This window comes from Drosophila mojavensis, unplaced genomic scaffold (assembly GCF_018153725.1).
Source record: "Drosophila mojavensis isolate 15081-1352.22 unplaced genomic scaffold, ASM1815372v1 contig_80, whole genome shotgun sequence".
Classification (NCBI taxonomy): Eukaryota; Metazoa; Arthropoda; class Insecta; order Diptera; family Drosophilidae; genus Drosophila; species Drosophila mojavensis.
In genome coordinates this window covers 1,544,102-1,562,153 of record NW_025318906.1, presented here as the reverse complement: position 1 = coordinate 1,562,153, position 18,052 = coordinate 1,544,102, and the positions used below count along the sequence as shown (strand labels likewise).

Here is an 18,052-nt window from a genome sequence, read left to right as displayed (position 1 = left end):
TACAGATACAGATACAGATACAGATACAGATACAGATACAGATACAGATACAGATACAGATACAGATACAGATACAGATACAGATACAGATACAGATACAGATACAGATACAGATACAGATACAGATACAGATACAGATACAGATACAGATACAGATACAGATACAGATACAGATACAGATACAGATACAGATACAGATACAGATACAGATACAGATACAGATACAGATACAGATACAGATACAGATACAGATACAGATACAGATACAGATACAGATACAGATGCAGATACAGATACAGATACAAATCGATATTCAGATTTCAGATAGAAGTTTCGGTAAATACAGCTCAATATGGATATAAATGAGATCCACCTGATTACACCTTTGTATTATTTAGTTATGTCTATGAAGAACGCAGCCGAAAGAAATCTATTGTTTGGCTAAAACCGGTTGCAGATTGGCCTTAGGCCGTTGGCCTATTTCCAGTCGCCTCTCAGTCAAGGGTCAAGCGCGCATTCAACTTTGTTATTCGGGTTTTGCATATGCAAAACGCGCTGGCGTTGGCTGATGTCAACTTTCTTTTGGGTTCTTCGACATAAAAGTTGAGCGCCAGCCGGCGATTGGTTTCAGTTAAGACGCGCGCGGTTTGCGGTCAAGAAGGCATTAGTCGTTAGCCATGAAAACCCCAAATGCTCTGTGGGCCGTTGCCCTGATTGGCCTCAGCTGTCTGCTGACAACAGTCGCAGGTGAGTAGACTCTATGTTGCTTCTAGCTCGCCCTTTGCACGGACTTTAAAGACGAATTTTATATCGGAGTTCAATTGACTTTCAAGTTGACCTTCAAGCAGACGATTATTTGGCTAGCTTGGATTCTTATACCGAATTGACTTGACTTTATTTATCTTTGACGCGGGCTACAGCTTGATTAAAGTTCTAATAATTCTCTTTCCCCTCTCCTCAGCTGGTCGCCTCACCCTTCGTCCTTTGACGCCGCAGGAGCTGCGCTCCGCTCTCGTCGAGGCGGGCGTCGATGAGGGGCAGCTGACGCCCATTGGCCGTGCCACGCCCTCAGCCATAGCAGGCCTGGGCGGCTTTGCGCTGGGCGTGGCAAACGGTCTGGGCGGCGCCCTGATCTTCGATCTGCTTACCTCGAATGAGACAGCGGCCTACGTATCCAACCTAATCAACTCGCTGAACTCGACGTCGACCGAGGGCGGCAGCAGCGGCGGCGTTGGTGGATCGACTCAGGAGGTTTGCTTCCAAAGTCGAAGCTTGAGTGGGGATCTGCTGCAGGGACGTGCCAACGATCAGTACGAGGACTTTATCGATGATCGCGATTTGTATGACTATGAAGATGACGACGATTACTCGGGGCTTGGTCGCCAGGCCACCGAGGATTACTATTCAGACTATGCGGACCCTATCGCTGGCACTCCCGGAATCACATGCATTGTGGTCAATAAGGGACGATCCATATTTCGGCATCGACGAAGCGCTGAGCTGACACCGGAGCAGCAGGACGAGAGCAAACCAGCCGAAGGCACAGAATCAGAATCAACGCTAGGGGAAGCGTCTACAGCTAATCCGAATGCATAAATTCTAATCTATGTGTGTTTATTAAGTAATTTAGTGCTTAGGTCTATTAAAGTATAATTGATACCACAAGTGGGCGTGGCAGGGGTCATGACGTGGCAACTGAAGGTGTGTGGGAGCGGGTTCTTATGCAAGAATAATAAAGGGACAAGTGTAGTGGGGGTAGTTGGACCTAAAAGCTATTAGGAAGCCGGTGGATACACTGAGCGAAAATTTAAAGGAGTCAAGTTGAAATGAGAAATGTATGTATACTAACATGACGCTAGGACGGCTAGCTTTTAGATATTTAAGCTGATGCCAACTGATATAAATATATATAAATACTGCACTGAGAGAAAATTTGTAGAAATTCTGACAGTTAGCTAAGTTTGTGAATGCTAAAATAAATAAGAAAAACAGAGTCTGTGTAGTAAGTGCTTAAATTCTATTAATGTTACCATGTACACTGGGAAAAAACAGGTCCTAAGTTATTTTCAGAGGATTAAAAATAAAATCTTTAATAGCGGAAACTAAAAAATGCACCGTAAAATTAAATTTAAAGAATTAAAGCTCACCGATACACTGTTAGAAAATACCCAGAAAGTAAAGTAGTGATTAAAATATATATAAACTAATAAATAAATAATATAAGGAGGAAGATTTGGTCTAAATTCCCAAAATCGAATCGATGCACTTAGAGAAAATTAAATAAGCGCTATGCCAGAAAGTTATTAGAGAAAAGTTGATATAGAAAAGTTATTGATATGTGGGTGATATTAACATAGCATAGCTAGAAGAAGAGGAACAAAAATATTCGCCACAAAATCAGTAAATCAAGTCGCAATGAAACTTTGCCAAGACAAACTCGAGCTTGGAACGTTGTCTTTTCGCTCAGTATGCTTAGTCGAAGCTTGATTGAATTTCTCGCTTGGCTGATTTCATCAAAACGAGGCCAAAAGGGGGTGGGGTTTTTCAGAGGGGCAGTGGGTGTGTGTGCGTGTGCGTGTGTTTGTTGGGTGGCAAATGTAAAAGGTTTTAGCCAATGCATATGTCACCATTTGCAATGTCATGCCTAGACACACACACACACACACACACACACACACACACACACACACACACACACACACAGAGGCACACACAGACTCACACGCACACAGACACGCATAAATTGAAATTAATGCAAACAGCCACGCAGATACCCCTTGCCTATTCCATAGAGAGACTACGAGACACACCGAGAGAAAGAGAGAGACGAAGAGAGGGGTGGAGACACAGAGAGTGGGAGTGAGTAAGTGAAGCAGAGAGGGAATGGGAAATAAACACACGGCTTATGTAAACATTGAAATGTCATTGCCGGCACAGTTCAACGGCCGCGCCCATAAATCCTGGCCACAATTTATTAACTTTAACACTGGCCAATGTCAACGCAGTTCCTGGACAGCCACACGTATGCCTACACACACATGTACGCATATCCTGGCCGCATCCTGCGGCATGCCATTCGTGGCCCTCCGCTGCTCCCCCTTCAGATTTCCTATTGATTTTGATGAGAAATTTATGTGGCCGCAAGACCTTTAAGACTTGCCCTATCCCAGCATTATAATAACTATTAAGCATATTTCAGTTGGAGTTTTCGTTTCCTATCCGGACACATGCAGGTGGCTTCAGTGGTGGTTTCCAGTGGCTCGTATTCCTGTTTATCGCTGGCAGGGCCTTGCCCAAATGGCCATTGCATTAGCTGATATCAAATATTTATGCTAATGCGTTAAAAGCGAATTGGCATTAGGCATGGGCATGAAATGATTTAATTGTTGGACTCCACAAATTGATATGGAGTTGAATAGAATGAGGGAGGGAGAGAGAGAGCGGGAGTGGGAGATTCTGAGCGTGAAAGAAAGATCATATCATAGATAAAACTGAAGATTATGAATTTGACTTGTTTAGAAACAGAAATTTGTTCAAAGAGAGAAAAAGACAAAGAGAGAAAGAGAGGGAATGAGAGAGAGGGGGAAGGGAGGGGAGACAGAGAGAAGGTGGGATATATAAAGATAGTAGGAGAGAGAGGGGAAGGGAGGAAGAGACAGACAGAAAGGGATAGATAAAGAAGAAAATGGGATAGAAGGAGAGAGAGAGAGAGACAGTATGGAGAGAGAGAAAGAAAGAGAGAACGAAAGAGAGAGAGAGAGAAAGAGAGAGAGAGAGGGAGAAAGAGAGAGAGAGGGAGAAAGAAGAAAAGAGAGGGACAGAAAGAAACAGCATATAAAGAGACAGGAGAGAAAGAGACAGGTAGAGTGAGCCAAAGGCTGAGACAGAGAATTGACTCATGGTCTTCCTCCCTATGGAGCGAATGAGTAGGCCATTATATAGAGAACTGTATAATAACATAAGGCATAGATAAATAGCTAGAAATTGACAGATAGGAAGGGAGTTCGATTAAGTGATAAAGTGGGAGGGATAATACAAATAGCATAAAGTGAGAATAGAATATTTTCATGATTTCAGCTATCAAACTAAGTATAAATGGCAAGATTACAAGTTGGATAGAGATAGAACTTTCTGTGGTTATGCTCAGTATCTTAAATGGTTCATCCTAATCCGAATAGAACGAAAAATAGCTAAACACGCCAAATGCTTTAAATCTGCGAATCAAATCAAAAAGCAATTAAAGCTAAGCAAAACTTTGAGCACTACGAGCACACATACTTAAACACAACCACACACACTGACTCTCTTTCTCTCTCTGTCTCTCTCTTCCTTATGCACACCCTCACATGCATACAAATTAGCTGCTAAGCATTTCTCATAGCATATTCATGTGCTGGAAGCAGAGGAAAAGAACATTTGTAGAATCACAGCCAAAGCTGCAATACCGACATTTGGAGTCGAAGGAGCAACACTTTGAATTCTGGTGACAGCACACATTCTCTTCCCTCTCTCCCACTCTCTCTCTCTGTCTGACTGTCTCGCTCGCTTTTACTCCCTGCAAATGTGGCACTAAATGCGCTAAATTACAAACTAAATGCCGCAAGTGCCGCCCTCTGGGCATGGCCCGGATTACACAAATGAGCGTCTATGCGAGTGGGCCAGAGAGGGACGGCGGACGGGACGGGGCGAGGCGGGCCGTGGGCGGTAGAGGTCGCCGAAATTTGTGGCAAGTGGCAAAGCCCAAAAATTGTCGACAGCCGATGACATTTGAGCGATAAGAAAAACTGTTTTCTGTGGCTTTAGTTGAAAGCAAGTTAAGAGGAGGCGAGGCGTGGCGGGACGGGGCGAGGCGGAGCAAAAGGCCAAAAGGGCAGCAGGGGGCGTGGCTGTTGAGCAAATGTTTCTGTTTGTATTAAGTATGCAGGCGTGTTGTAGTGTCACACACACACACACACACACACACACACACACACACACACACTGGCAATGTTGTTGTTTGCGCCTTTTGTCGTTTTGTTTGTGGTACTGAAAATTTTTACAGTTATTTTTACAGCATTGAAAATTGTTTTAAATGTTAATGCCAGTTGTTGTTGCTGTTGTTGTTGTTGTTGTTGCCTGTTGCCACTTGGCACAATAAAAAGAGGCGTGTGCCGCCGCCTCCCACACAACACGCCACACGCACTTGCAACGGCATTGAGGCAGCAGCTGAACTCCTCCGTGTGCTGCAAATCCCAGGACAAACAAATAATTGAGAGAAGCGTGTGCACACACACACATACACACACACACACACGCACACACTCTTGTAGCACTTGTGTTAAATTATGCGGGTTTTGGTTTTTATTGCATTTGCCGCTCATTTCTTTTGCTTTGCTTTTCCCTTTGTTTTGTGGCTTTTGCTGCAAGGGTCGCGCCGCTGTGCCAGGTGCGAGCAGGTGGGCAGGCATTGGCAGGCAGGCACTGGCAGGAGGCATGTAGCTGCTGTTGGTGCTACGCGAATCATCTGCCAAGTCGCCAAGTCCAAAATGATTTCTTTTTTTTTCCCCTTACTTTCATTCTCACATATCTCATGCATCGTTGCCCCCTCAACGAGCTGTTGTTGTTGTTGTTGTTGTTGTTGGGAGCGGGAACTTAAGGGGGTTAACAGCCCCTGTTTGGCATTTCAATTAATGCCACTTGCGAATGTCAAAAACAAAAAGAAAAACAAGTAAGAAGGCTCCAGTCGAGACTGCTCGACTAGGAGATACCCTGAACCCTCCAAGCTGATATTCTAATCATTCTGCACTTCTTCTATGTACACATACATACACTTGCACTTATAAGCACGCGCTCTGCTAACTGCGCTTTAAGCAGCGGCTGCGCTTGGGCTGCGCTGCAATGTGGGCAATATTATGACAATTTATTTGTTGAATAATTTCTTTTGTAGACATACAATCTTAATGAAACTTTCAGAGCGTAATCATATGGTTAAAATGTGTGTACATTCCAAAGCATAAGTCTCTAGTATTTGAAATGCGTTTTTTACAAATTGGGGGCGAAGGGGGCGTGGTATCCAAAATCTGTAAATTACAAAATCTTTGTGTTCAATAACTCTATATACAGCGCAAAGTTGAAGTCTCCAGGTTTAAAAGTGTTCAAACTAGGCTGAAAAAACCAAGTCGATTTTTCGATTATTCTCGATAAAAATGTTATCGGATGAGTTATCGAAAAAATAAAGCAAACTCGTACTGCCTATGGTATACACGAGTATGCATGCCAAATTTCAGCTCTCTAGCTCTTATATCTTCTGAGATCCTTTTGCTCATACGGACGGACGGACGGAGGGACGGACGGACGGACAGACGGACAGGGCTATATCGACTCAGCTCGTCGTCCTGATCAAGAATATATATACTTTATGGGGTCTGCGATGATTCCTTCTGCCTGTTACATACTTTTCACAAAACCATTATACCCTGATTTCCCATTTTCAATGGGTTCAGGGTATAAAAATAAATAAATAAATAAGAATAACGACTAATAGAATGTGCCCAACTGGGAGTTATCCTGTAAATGGCCAACATCCAATAAAAATTACTTTGAGTACTTACACAGCTGTTGTGTTCCGTGTACTCTAATCGGCCTCGCATATTTCAATTGCCAGCTGCAGGTCTCTAAGCAGTCAGAGAAATCTGTGGAGATATAAGAGTTCGAGGAGTGTTTTAGTAAGATGTTGATTCTCAATTCAGCTCGGTTCAAGATAGCTCAAATGGTGTATTTTCCATCTTTGTATCAGAAGATGGATGAGGTATTTGTGAAACGTTTTCGTAGCAATCGATATTTATCGGAAATTATCAAAAATGACTTGGTATATTCAATCATTTATTCAAAATCTAATCTTAGAGATATAATAAATGATATGAACTTTTGGTAAAGCAGCACAAATATTTAGAATCAATTCAATAGTGCATAATACGCTTAAAGAGTTATATGTAGTAGAACTCTTTAAGCGTATTATGCACTATTGAATTGATTCTAAATATTTCTGCTGTTTTACCAAAAGTTCATATCATTTATTATGTCTCTAAGAGATAATACATAAATATCGATAAGAATACTAATATCGATCACCCTATTAGAGATAATTTAGCCAATATAAACTTTGCATATAAGGTCTCGCAGTCTAACCATATATCATTTCAGTATTCGGAGCATTGAGGAGAGTTTTCTATGCCATCAAATTAAAGAGGTAAGTGAAGATTAAAGAGAAAGCCCAATACGTGAGTAATAATGAATAAGACTAGATCAAGCATCAGCCAAAAAATCTGTATCACAAGACTTTCACTCTCAGTGGCATTAGCTAAAACAGAAATCTACTTAACCTTGGCGCTCTACAGGGTATTCAAGGCGTGCTCAAGCAACCCTCTAAAGCCCTACATAGGCATAAGGGTCATCACTTTCGCTTTCGACTGACGATTTGCGGCGTAGGCGGCTGGGGGATGGTTTCGCTGCACTCTAATGAAGCCATCGCGGGGGCAAGCCCCAAAGCAACCCTTAGCCGGGGCAACCCTCACTTTCGCTCTCTCTCTCTCTCGCTCGCCCTCTTACTCCTGCTCAATGCTGTGGACAGTGTCAACAAGGCAGCGCGATATCAGTGCAATTCGTGTGACACGTGACCACAAGAAATCCGCCGGAGTGTTTGAGGAGGGGTGCGTCATAAAGAGAACGGGAATGCCGAGCAAAGTGTGAAGAAGTGGCAAGTGTTGAGGGGTGTTAAGGGGGCACTTAATAGATTTTTGATTTGTTTTGCGCCCGACGTCAAGCCATGCCGGAGCCAAATCCAATTGTGCGGCGCGGCGCGTGCGACGCTGATTCGAATAATGATTTGCCAAATACCGCAAATTTATGCGACTTGCTTGTCTCTACATATTATATAGATTTGATATATACGTATGGATATACACATATATAAATTAAAATGTATGTGTGTCTGCGTGTTGTATCAATATGTTAACGGTACACGCCATCGATATCGTGTTAAAGCAGCCGAGTAATTCAATAAAGGAATCACGCAAACCGACCAAAAAAACAAACAGACTGAAGACGGGAACGAAATGCACTGAGAAAAACTATGTAGAGGTTCCTTAAATAGGCAGAAGACAGCTAGCATTTGCATGGAAATTTTAAACAATTCATTTAGAGAAAAGATATATCAGTTTCTTATAATATGTGAATGATAGACCCGAAAGATTTATTATTTAATCAGATTTATTGATTTTATTTTATTTTTATATATTTGTCCCAGTTAAGATTCAAAGTGAATTTGTTGGATTAACTATAGTTTAGCATAATATTAAAAAATATATTTAAAAAATATATGGAAATTATATTTGAGTTACTTTCTTATCAAAATAAGAAAAAATTTATTTTTCAGAACTAAAAATAATTCATTAAATATTTACAGTAAATTAAGAAGCAAATTATTCAAAATATTGCAGCCTATTGTTTGTATAATATAAAGCTAAGTAATAATAATATACCAAAATTTTTAAAATAAATATAATAAGGTACTAAAAATATATATAAAATAAATAATTAATAAACAAATTATTTAAAACAGAATATAAAGTTAAAAAATAATAATAATACCAAAATTAAATAATAATAATAATACCAAAATAATAAAAGTTCCTAAAAATAGATATAAAATAAATAAAACTTCTTCATTAGAAAATAACATAATTACAAAAATACGTTAATTATCATTAATCTAATATTTCAGGCTTAGTTTGAGCAATTTCCTTCTTGACAAACATTTTATTCTTTTGTTTGTCATTTCATAGATAAACAAGAAAACAATTTAAAAGAAATTTGAAATTTCAACTAATCAAATTTTCAGCCCAGACTTGTTTATATATACTCCCACATACAGATATGTATGTATATACATATATCTTAGGTATCTCTCTCTCTGCTCGCCTTTTGTTGCTATATGATAGCTCGCGGGCTAGTGCCATGTTTTCGTTCAGTGTAGATCAGACGTAGCTTATTCTTAGGCAGTTTTCTAGCCGCTGGCCATGATTAAAAGCAGCTCAAACTTTGTTACGCTGTCTGCTCTGCTTAAGGTTGTTTCCACTCTCGTTGTTGTTGTTGTTGTTGTTGTTGTCGGTGTCTTTTGGTTGCTTTTTTACAAATTGTTTCAATTAAAAAGTTTACTTGCCTCCGCTTTGCTTTACTTGGTGAATGTAATATCGGCAATGAGAGCAGGAGCAGGAGCAGGAGCAGGAGCAGGAGCAGAAGCAGAAGCAGGAGCAGGAACTGTTCGTGCGGCAGAGTGCGGCTGTATTTAAGCGGCTTTGGGCAAAACGCTTTGGCATACGATTGACACGTGCCCCAACGACGACGAGAATTGGGCGCTAATTGCGGCCATAATAAGTGTACACTAGTCAGCAGGAGTTCGCTTCTCGCTTCTCGCCAGTCAAAACTTGTTACATTTTCCCTGCGGCCTTGGTTGCGATTTAGCTGTTGGCCTTGGCCAGCTTAGCAAAAAGTTGGAAATGAATCAGAGTATGGCTGAGACAGCGAGAGAAAAGAGAGAGAGAGAGAGAGTTTGAGAGACGGATACATATTCTGTGTTGTGGCGAGTTGAGGCAAATGAGTAAGACATAAATTATGATTTAACTTCATATTCAACTTAATTTATAGCTTCATATGTTGCTTGATAAGTGAATTATTGTGTGATCTATATCAAATATTCTCTACACAGGATCTGTACAAACTTTTTATTCCCATTTATGTCTCTTTTATTACTCATATTGGAGAATATTTCAAATATAAATACAATAATTAATATTAGTTTTCTTGAATTTCCTTGACAAAGTTTTCAGCTACTCACAGGCCTTGCTTCTGCAGCCCCCATTCCAAATAAATACAGGGTATATCAATACAATTGCATAAGACACAGCACAATCACATACACACACACACACGGATCCAATTATCGCCAGCTAATTGAGAATTGAAATTGTTTGGGCAAATTAATTAAATATTGTAAAAAAAAAAAAAGAGAACAGAAAAAGTATATGGAGAATGAACTAAAAAAAGTTGCAGCCTTATCGTAGCATCGTTCAAATATTTCATGGCGCTAATTAATTTAATTGATTCAAGCACATACATATGACTGTATTTGTGTATGTGTGTGTGTGGTCCACTCTACCAGCTGTGCATTTGGTTTATCTGTTTGTTTTTCTTTTCTTTTTTTTTTTTTGGTCAAATGTAATTAAAAAGTTTTTCGTAAATTGATTGAAAACTCTCTCTTTGCAAGTACAAAATCATTAAAATTAAAATAAAAATTCGAAATAAAATAATAAATAATTGTAACTGTTTTTGAATTAATGAAAAGCATTAATATAACTGCATTTGTTGTTGTTTTTTTTTTTTTTTTTTTTTTTGCATTTGCATTTGCATTTGCATTTGATTTGCTTAAAGAGTTTCTCTTGTTGTGGCTTTGGGCTATTTTCTCTTTGGCCTGCCTTTTGCTTTAGGTGTATAAGAGTCATGGCAGCAGATTTGTCTTATACGGCTAAGAGCTGTTGCTCTCTCACTCTTATACGTTGCTAACTGACCTAGGACAGCGCTTAGTTGCTTATTTAACATTTTAAAGCGTCTTCCTAGGGAATCACAATTTGTGCTAGCTCAATATGAGATTTATTGATATTTAAAAAAATATCAATTTAATATAAGTAAAAAACAATACATATATATTATATGCACAAGTCTACAATTATTGTTTATTGTTTTAAAATAAAATTATAGAAATGGAATTTGATTTTTAAAAATTTGTTATTTAAATTTTATATTAAATTTTGCTCATTACTTAAGCATCTTTCATTCAGCTTTGTTATTTCTGTTAACATGGTGTCAAAAATAATCAGTTTAGCAACACTGTTAATAGGCTTAACAGCGTCTAATGCATTGTTTAATAGCTCTAAGCTGCTCGATTTGTACCGTTTCTTGCTTTCCGTTTACTTGCGTCAATAGCGCTTAAGTGCTTTGCCTTCTACACTTCCTAGAAGCTGGCTTTAAATAAATGTTAATAAATTATTTATAATTGCAATTACAGGTCAAACAGCAAAGATACAACAGCAACAACAGCAGCTACTGCTAGCAGCTACTGCAGCAAAGTCAAACAAAGCCAGAGCAACAACAACAACAGGAACAACAGCAACTACAGCTGCAAATAACTACAGCAAAAAAAATGTAAGAGCACAAGTACAAGTACAAGGCACTCTAGCCAAGAGAGTGCTACTCGAAACTTTGCATCGGCTACAAATTTCGTGCACCAATAATTTTTGCCAGCTACAGCAACAGCAACAGCCACAGCAGCAACAACAACAACAGCAATAACTGTATGCGGCTAAAGAGAAACTTTGTGAACTCTCTCTTGCGTTCGGCTCGTTCCGTTTTGGCTAGCATAGCCGAAGCGCTGTCGCAGCTTCGTCGTGCCGTTCAGTGCTTCGTGTGCAGCGCCACGATTGGCGAGCTAGCCGACGCCAGCAGCGCAGTCAGCAGTCAGTTAAATCCTGTTAGTCGAGTGCGAAGCACGCGTTGCTTTTTTGTTCGTCTCCCACGCTGTGTGTGTCCGTGTGTATGTGTGAAGCGTGAAACGTGTACGTGTGCGAGTTGAGCAAGGCGATTCCACGCAAGTGTTGCGAAGTGCGCGATGCAGCATTAACTGCGAACAGTGTTGACAAGTGGATGACATGTGATGCAAATGCAATAAGCACACACACAACTCTAACTGGAAAGTGCAACTGCATCAGTGAATCAAGTTAACAAACAACAACAGCAACAACGGAAATTCAAACACTCCTGTTAGCCAAGTCAAGTGAAAGCGCTAAGCCGCCAGCAACAAGATAAATTACTTGGCGCCTACGCTTGTTATCTAGAAACCAAAACCAAGTTACAACAAATAAAAAGTAGAAACACAAACAATTGTCAACGCGTCAGTGTGTGAGTGGATGAGTGAGTGAGTGGGGGTGTGTAGGTGTGTGCGTGTGTGTACGCTTCTAAGTGTTGGTAAGCAACGCACATGGCGTATGATTTATGCGGCTGTTGTTGCGACGCCAAAGCCAACGACAAACAGCAACGAAAACAAAAATTACATTAAAAGCAAAACAAGCAAATTGAATTTACAACAATTTGGCTAAAACCAAAAAGTTTTATTGTGCAGTGCGCGAAAGCGAGCAAAGTGGCAGCAGCCCCCACACAGATACAATTGTCAAAGAGATAGCGCTGGATTTTGTAATAGCTCCCAGGCGAGCGCTTAGAGCCGAGACGCCCCCCACAAGATCAGAGCCAAAGCTAACAATAAAATAACAGCAATATATATACACATACATATACATATACGTATATATATTGTAATTAGAGCTATGCGGTTAACAAGGCCAAGCACAATGTTGGCCAATTTCGGATTATTCAACTGTTGGCCGCTGCTGCTGCTGCTGCCGCTGCTGGCCCAGCTGCAAGGTAAGTGCTCGCTCGACCCCTTTGCTCTTGGTCTGCATTTAATTAAATAATCCAATTTATTCTCATTTAATTTCGTATTAAATTTAATTTGTCGCCCCCCGGCCATTCGGCTCAGCAGCCTCCGCACCCTTCCGCAGGCTGGGCTCCACCTCTCTCGCTCCCTCTAATTGCTTTTGTCGCTTTGAATTTGTGCGCTAATTTCCGTTTGGGCGTTTCGTCGTTCGTTTGTTTCACAATTGAAATTCTTTAAATTTGCGCGCGCGGAATTTTCAATTTTCGCAGCAGCAAAGTTCTTATTGTCAGGCCACGCCTTCTTTCCTGTGGTCGGCGCGTCCGTCTTTGTTGTTGCCCGCTCAGCATGTGGAAAAAGAGAGCATATATGCGTGCAGTATGTCTTGCTGATTCGCGGATGTAGGAAGAGAAGAACTGAATTCCTGCTCATATCCATTCAGCTGGTTCTATGCCAGCTTCAACTACTTGAAATTTGAGAGTTATATATGGACTCTGTATGCCCTGCTCTTATGCAGTTTACGTCCTACGCCTATTGGTAGGCGTGGCAAGTCAATTAAAAACTATATCTGTCGTGGTTCTGCAATATACGACTTTTGCAGCTCAGCTTGTCTAGCTTTAATCTCTTTAATACAAATAAATCCCTTTATTTTTATTTTTAGGTTTTTTTTTGTAGCTTGAGCGAGCATTAGGCAGTCGCCTACGGTCTCATTTAATTTTTTTTCTTTGATTTAATGACTGTGTCAATCTATGCGCGCGAGCTAATTGCGCTTGAAGTGTACCATTTTGTTGTTGTTGTTTTCACTGACTTAACGACCTCAAAAAAATAAAAAAAAAAGTTACTGTTGTTATTGCTGAAGCCTTTAGGGTTCAGCAGGCTGTTTGCTCATTTCTTGTGCAAGGCAAGGTCGCAGCCATCCGGTCAGCCACCCAGTGCTGCCACCCATTCAAGTGCTCTTTTTTTTTTGTTGTTGGGGGGTTTTTGGTCCAGCCAAATGGCAGCTAAACACTTGTAGCCCCAAGCTCGAAGCCCAAAACATCTGCATATGCTCATGTGTATATGCGAGTGTGTGTGAGTGTGAGTGAGTGTGTGTGTGCGCGTTGTTTGTTGTCTGGCTCGCCAACTTTCCACTCACACACACACTGACACACACTGGCTGTGTACTAACTGTAAACTCGTACTTTCCGCAACACTGACACAAAATTTCATTTTCAATTCATGCTGCACATATATATATATATATATGTTGGTATGTATAGGTATGTGCATATGAAAAGTGAGTGTTGGCAAGAAATAACAGACACACACACACACACAGGCACGCATGCACACACATAGAGCTATAGACGCATTCATGTGCGCTGACAAACTAACGAGCTGGCAGGCACTTCTAAATGCAGCCGCTGCCTTGAAAAATGCACCAGTTGTTGTTGTTGCTGCTGTTGTTGTTGCTGTATACCCGCGCTTTAAGCCTCTAAAAAAAATGGGCATTTCATGGGAGAACATGCCCTAAAAAACTTAACGGAATACATAAATAATTAAATAATTATGAATAATATGTAATTGGAAAAATATTGTAATATTTACAAAAATACATAAAATACTAGAAAATATAATTAATACTATAATATATATATATACTCTCTATTTATATTTGAATTATTAATTATGAGAGCAAAAAAACATTTTTTTTTTTTTTTTTTTTTTTTTGGCTAATATAAACCAAATTAATTTTTGTATCAAACCTAAGCTATACGAGCATACACACGTTGTACACAATATATAAATCTTTGACAATATTGTTTGATGCTTTTTTTCGACACGTCGTTTGGTTGAAACGTGAGAAATATTTTCGGTATAAGCGGCTTTTCCTTAAAAGCGGAGGCCTTTTCATATAGATTTATTAGAGCACCAACCGAAAAATTGAATTTTCATCGCAATAACCGAACGAATGTTAGAAGCGGAATAGTCATAGCTAGATTATACTGTAGTGGAATTTTTTTTTTAGAAATTGAGTACTTTTGTAAAGTTAAACTAAGACAACAACAAAAATAAAATAAAATAAATAATAATAATAAAAAAATAAAAAAAAAAAAATAAATAAATAAATAAAATAAAATAAAATAAATAAATTAATAAAAGCAAAAACAAAATTGTTGTTCGATAAATAGAAAGAAAAAGACGCAAGCAACAAAAAATAAAACAAAATAAAATAATATAATAATTAAATGAAAGTCAAATGTATTTGGATTAACATTTTAAGCCAAGACATCCTTGTATATGTATATTCTATTGTTTATTTTAAGTATATTTCCTAGAACAAATTTAATATCAAATACAGCCGCAAATATTTAATATTTTTCATAAAAGAAATCAACAAACGAAGCTCAGCACAAAAAGAGCTTTTCAGCCTCCTACTCAAGCAACCAGGACGGCTCACTGGACACTACAAATACATTTTATATATTAATACACATATTTTTCATAATATAAAAATAAACTGCAATATCTATATTATATGTATATGCTACTGGGTCTCTAATCGGATTGGCGTATGGGCAAGAAAAACATTGTTGAACTATTATTATTGTGGCTAAAAGAAATGCAGAGAGCGGCTGCAGTTGCATTTTCTATAGCATACTTTTAAGCTGGTCTTGTTTACCTGATGTTTTTTAACGCTGCGCTTTGAGGGGATTATGTTAGGACATTGAAAAACATATATATGTGTATGCATATGCATAAATGTTTGTATCTATTTGTACTAGAAACATGTTATTTTTTATGGCATTGTTGTTTGGCTGTTCAGGGTCGAGTTTCAGTTGATGTCGTTGAGGCTGCAGTTGACACATGAAATTGTTTCTGTCCGTTATATGTGCGTGCGTGTGTGTGCTCGTTGTAGCCGCAGATAGACTTATTCATTCAGCTGGCAGTGCAAACCACTTCAGTTACACACACACACACACACAGAGAGAAAGAGAGAGATAGAGGTAAAGCGAGGTAAAGCTCTCAATGCCTAAACGTATTTCATCAGTTTTTTTTATAATTTTCCATTTTCTCGCATTTTCATTCATTTTCATTTCGATTCCGCGCTTTGCCTCCACAATTTTGTCTTCGACAGCGCAATTGTCTATGTTTCGCTTTGCTTTGCTTTGCTTTGTAATTTCCAAATGAAATGCTTTCCAAATGCAATTTACCGTTGCAAATTGTTGCGCTCCCGCTGCCACGCCCCGCCCAACCGCTGCCCTTATTATTGCCAACTACACTCACATCTGGCCATCTATCATAGCTCTTACGCTCTCTCTATCTGTAACTGTGTTTGTGTGTGGGTGTGTGTGTGTGTGTGCGCATTTCATTTTGCTAAAAGCTACTTGTCGTTGCGAAATAAAAGGCAAATAGAAATTACTTTGCAGCTTAAGTCTTTCGTAATTGAAAAATTACTTAAAAAACTCAAAGGGAATCGAAAACCAGCATCAAAATTGAGACTGAGGCAGCACACCTGACGGGCATAATAAATCATCAATTCCATTTGTTAGGATCACAAATTTGCCCATTTCTGGAGGCACAAATAAATATATTTTATTGTAGAAAAAAAAATATTTTTTTCTATATTATAAAATATAGTTGAACTTCTATGTGAAGTTGAAAGCAAACAAACATAATATGAATACAATATTTCTATTTATATTAACTACCTAATATTATTATTATATTTATATGGACATTTCATACATAATATTAATCCATACATAATATTAATATAATATCTATACTTATATTAAATACCTAATATCATTATTGTATTTATATATATATTTAATACATAATATAATTTTAATTTGAGCTTAAAGCTAAGCCTGAGTCAACTGAGGCATCCCAGCTCTATGCAAATGCTTTACAAATTTTGCAACTCAGCTGAAAATAGTTAAGACTAAATTGTATATTGACATATTAATTAGCTTTGACTAACTAGTTATCTGAAATTTCATATTTGCTTAAAGTTGCTGAGACAGAGACTCGCTATAGAGAGAGACTCGGCATAGATGTTATATAGGACTATATACAAGACTATATACCATATATATAATACACATATAGTCTTATTTATATAACCAGGTAAAAAGAGCGAGAGAGGGAGAGGGAGAAAGAGAGAGAGACTGTTGCAACGTTCGTTAATTTGCAGCAACTGCAGGTAAACAGGAAATGTTTCTGGTTGCCATCAAAGTTTCTATTTGCAGTTGCACATTTTCATTTGCTGTTGACATTGATGCATGTTGAATAAGTCAAAATGGCGAAACTGCGAGTGTGCGTATGCGGCTGTGCGCGAGTGTGTGTGTGTGAGTGTGTGTGTGTGTGTGTCCAGCGACTTGTTTGAAAATGTGTGGAAATTGCGAAAGGTAAAGGCAAAGGCGGCCAAAGCACGCCAGCTGCCTGGTTGGCTATACAAATAGAAATAGTGTTGCAAACACACACACACTTACACACACACTACACTCACACAGCTACAAATTTGTTGGCTCAAAATGGAAAAAAAAGAAAACAGTGACCATGAAAAGTGAGCAAACAGTTTTGCAGCCGAATCAAAGAGCAGTTGACATTTAACATTTGCGAAAAAAAGCTACACTGAGCGAAAAAAGAGATCTATTATAAACACATATACATATGTAGGTGCGCCTGTGTGTGCATTGGTGTATATATCTTTTAATCAATGTAATTCAATAACGAATTCATAAAATTTGCGTAATGCTTTTGTTGTTGAAGCTCCCATAAATGAGTGCGTAGGTGTATGAGTGTGTGTAGGTGTGTGTGTGTGCGTGTGTTTGTGTTTGCACTTGCGGTTATTCCTTTGCATTTTTATGTGTTTATTTAGTGCGCAAAATATGCGACGGATGCGGTAAATGTAAATTGCAGTTATTTGCGCAGCTGTTCGCCATTTAATGCAAACACAAATTGTTTACACTCTTCTTCTTCTTCATCTGCGTCGCATATGTTGTTGTAACTATTTGTTGTTGTAGTCAGCATAGTTATTGTGGCTGCTGCTGCTGTTGTTGTTGCTGCTGTTGTTGTTGTTGTTGTTGTTGTTATTGGCATTGCATATTTTATGGCACACAACGTGCTCGCCTTTAAATATTTTTCCAAATAAAAGAAAAATAAAACAAAATTGCTGAAATGCTTGAGGTTTGAGCATCAACGACTTGCTAATACCCTGACCTCAAGTGGCATATATGTAAAATTTATATTAATTTTAGCTAAGTTTGCATATCAAGTTTATAGAGTTATCGAGTTAGGATTATATATCAAGTAGCTATCGCTAGGTTTATCTGATTATATATATTACTATACATATATATTTGAGATATACATACAATTTACATATGTATATATCATATTTCGATTACTCTACTCATCCAACTTCAGTTGACTCTGCCTTTCCCCCACTCTCTGCCATTGATTGTCACATATTCTATCCTATAGCCCATATACCCTGCTCAATCACTTTGCACTGCGCGCTTGTCATTTGTACATATAAAAAAG

General features: G+C 38.8%; 2 protein-coding genes across 3 annotated transcripts in view; both read left to right on the top strand.

Annotated features, from left to right (window-relative positions):
- The first annotated feature begins 677 nt into the window (after positions 1 to 677).
- On the top strand, positions 678 to 1,971 carry LOC6578369. Its single transcript, XM_002004246.2, has 2 exons — positions 678 to 747; positions 962 to 1,971. The coding sequence occupies exons 1-2, from the start codon at positions 678 to 680 to the stop codon at positions 1,594 to 1,596; spliced, it is 705 nt and encodes a 234-aa protein (XP_002004282.1). The 3' UTR covers positions 1,597 to 1,971.
- A 9,579-nt stretch (positions 1,972 to 11,550) lies between these two features.
- LOC6578367 (zwei Ig domain protein zig-8) overlaps positions 11,551 to 18,052 on the top strand; it is an 86,951-nt gene continuing 80,449 nt past the window's right edge. For both annotated transcript variants that reach the window (XM_002004244.4, XM_032729969.2), the window contains exon 1: positions 11,551 to 12,510. In XM_002004244.4, the coding sequence (XP_002004280.3) occupies positions 12,414 to 12,510 (97 nt within the window). In that variant the 5' untranslated portion in view covers positions 11,551 to 12,413. The remainder of the gene's footprint in view (positions 12,511 to 18,052) is intronic.

What these genes read in the sequence shown, in the direction of transcription:
- LOC6578369 (XM_002004246.2), top strand. Translation starts at nt 678, where the DNA reads ATGAAAACCCCAAATGCTCTGTGGGCCGTTGCCCTGATTGGCCTCAGC. An exon ending in TCTGCTGACAACAGTCGCAG is followed by an intron (nt 748 to 961) that starts GTGAGTAGACTC and finishes CCCTCTCCTCAG; the next exon opens with CTGGTCGCCTCACCCTTCGT.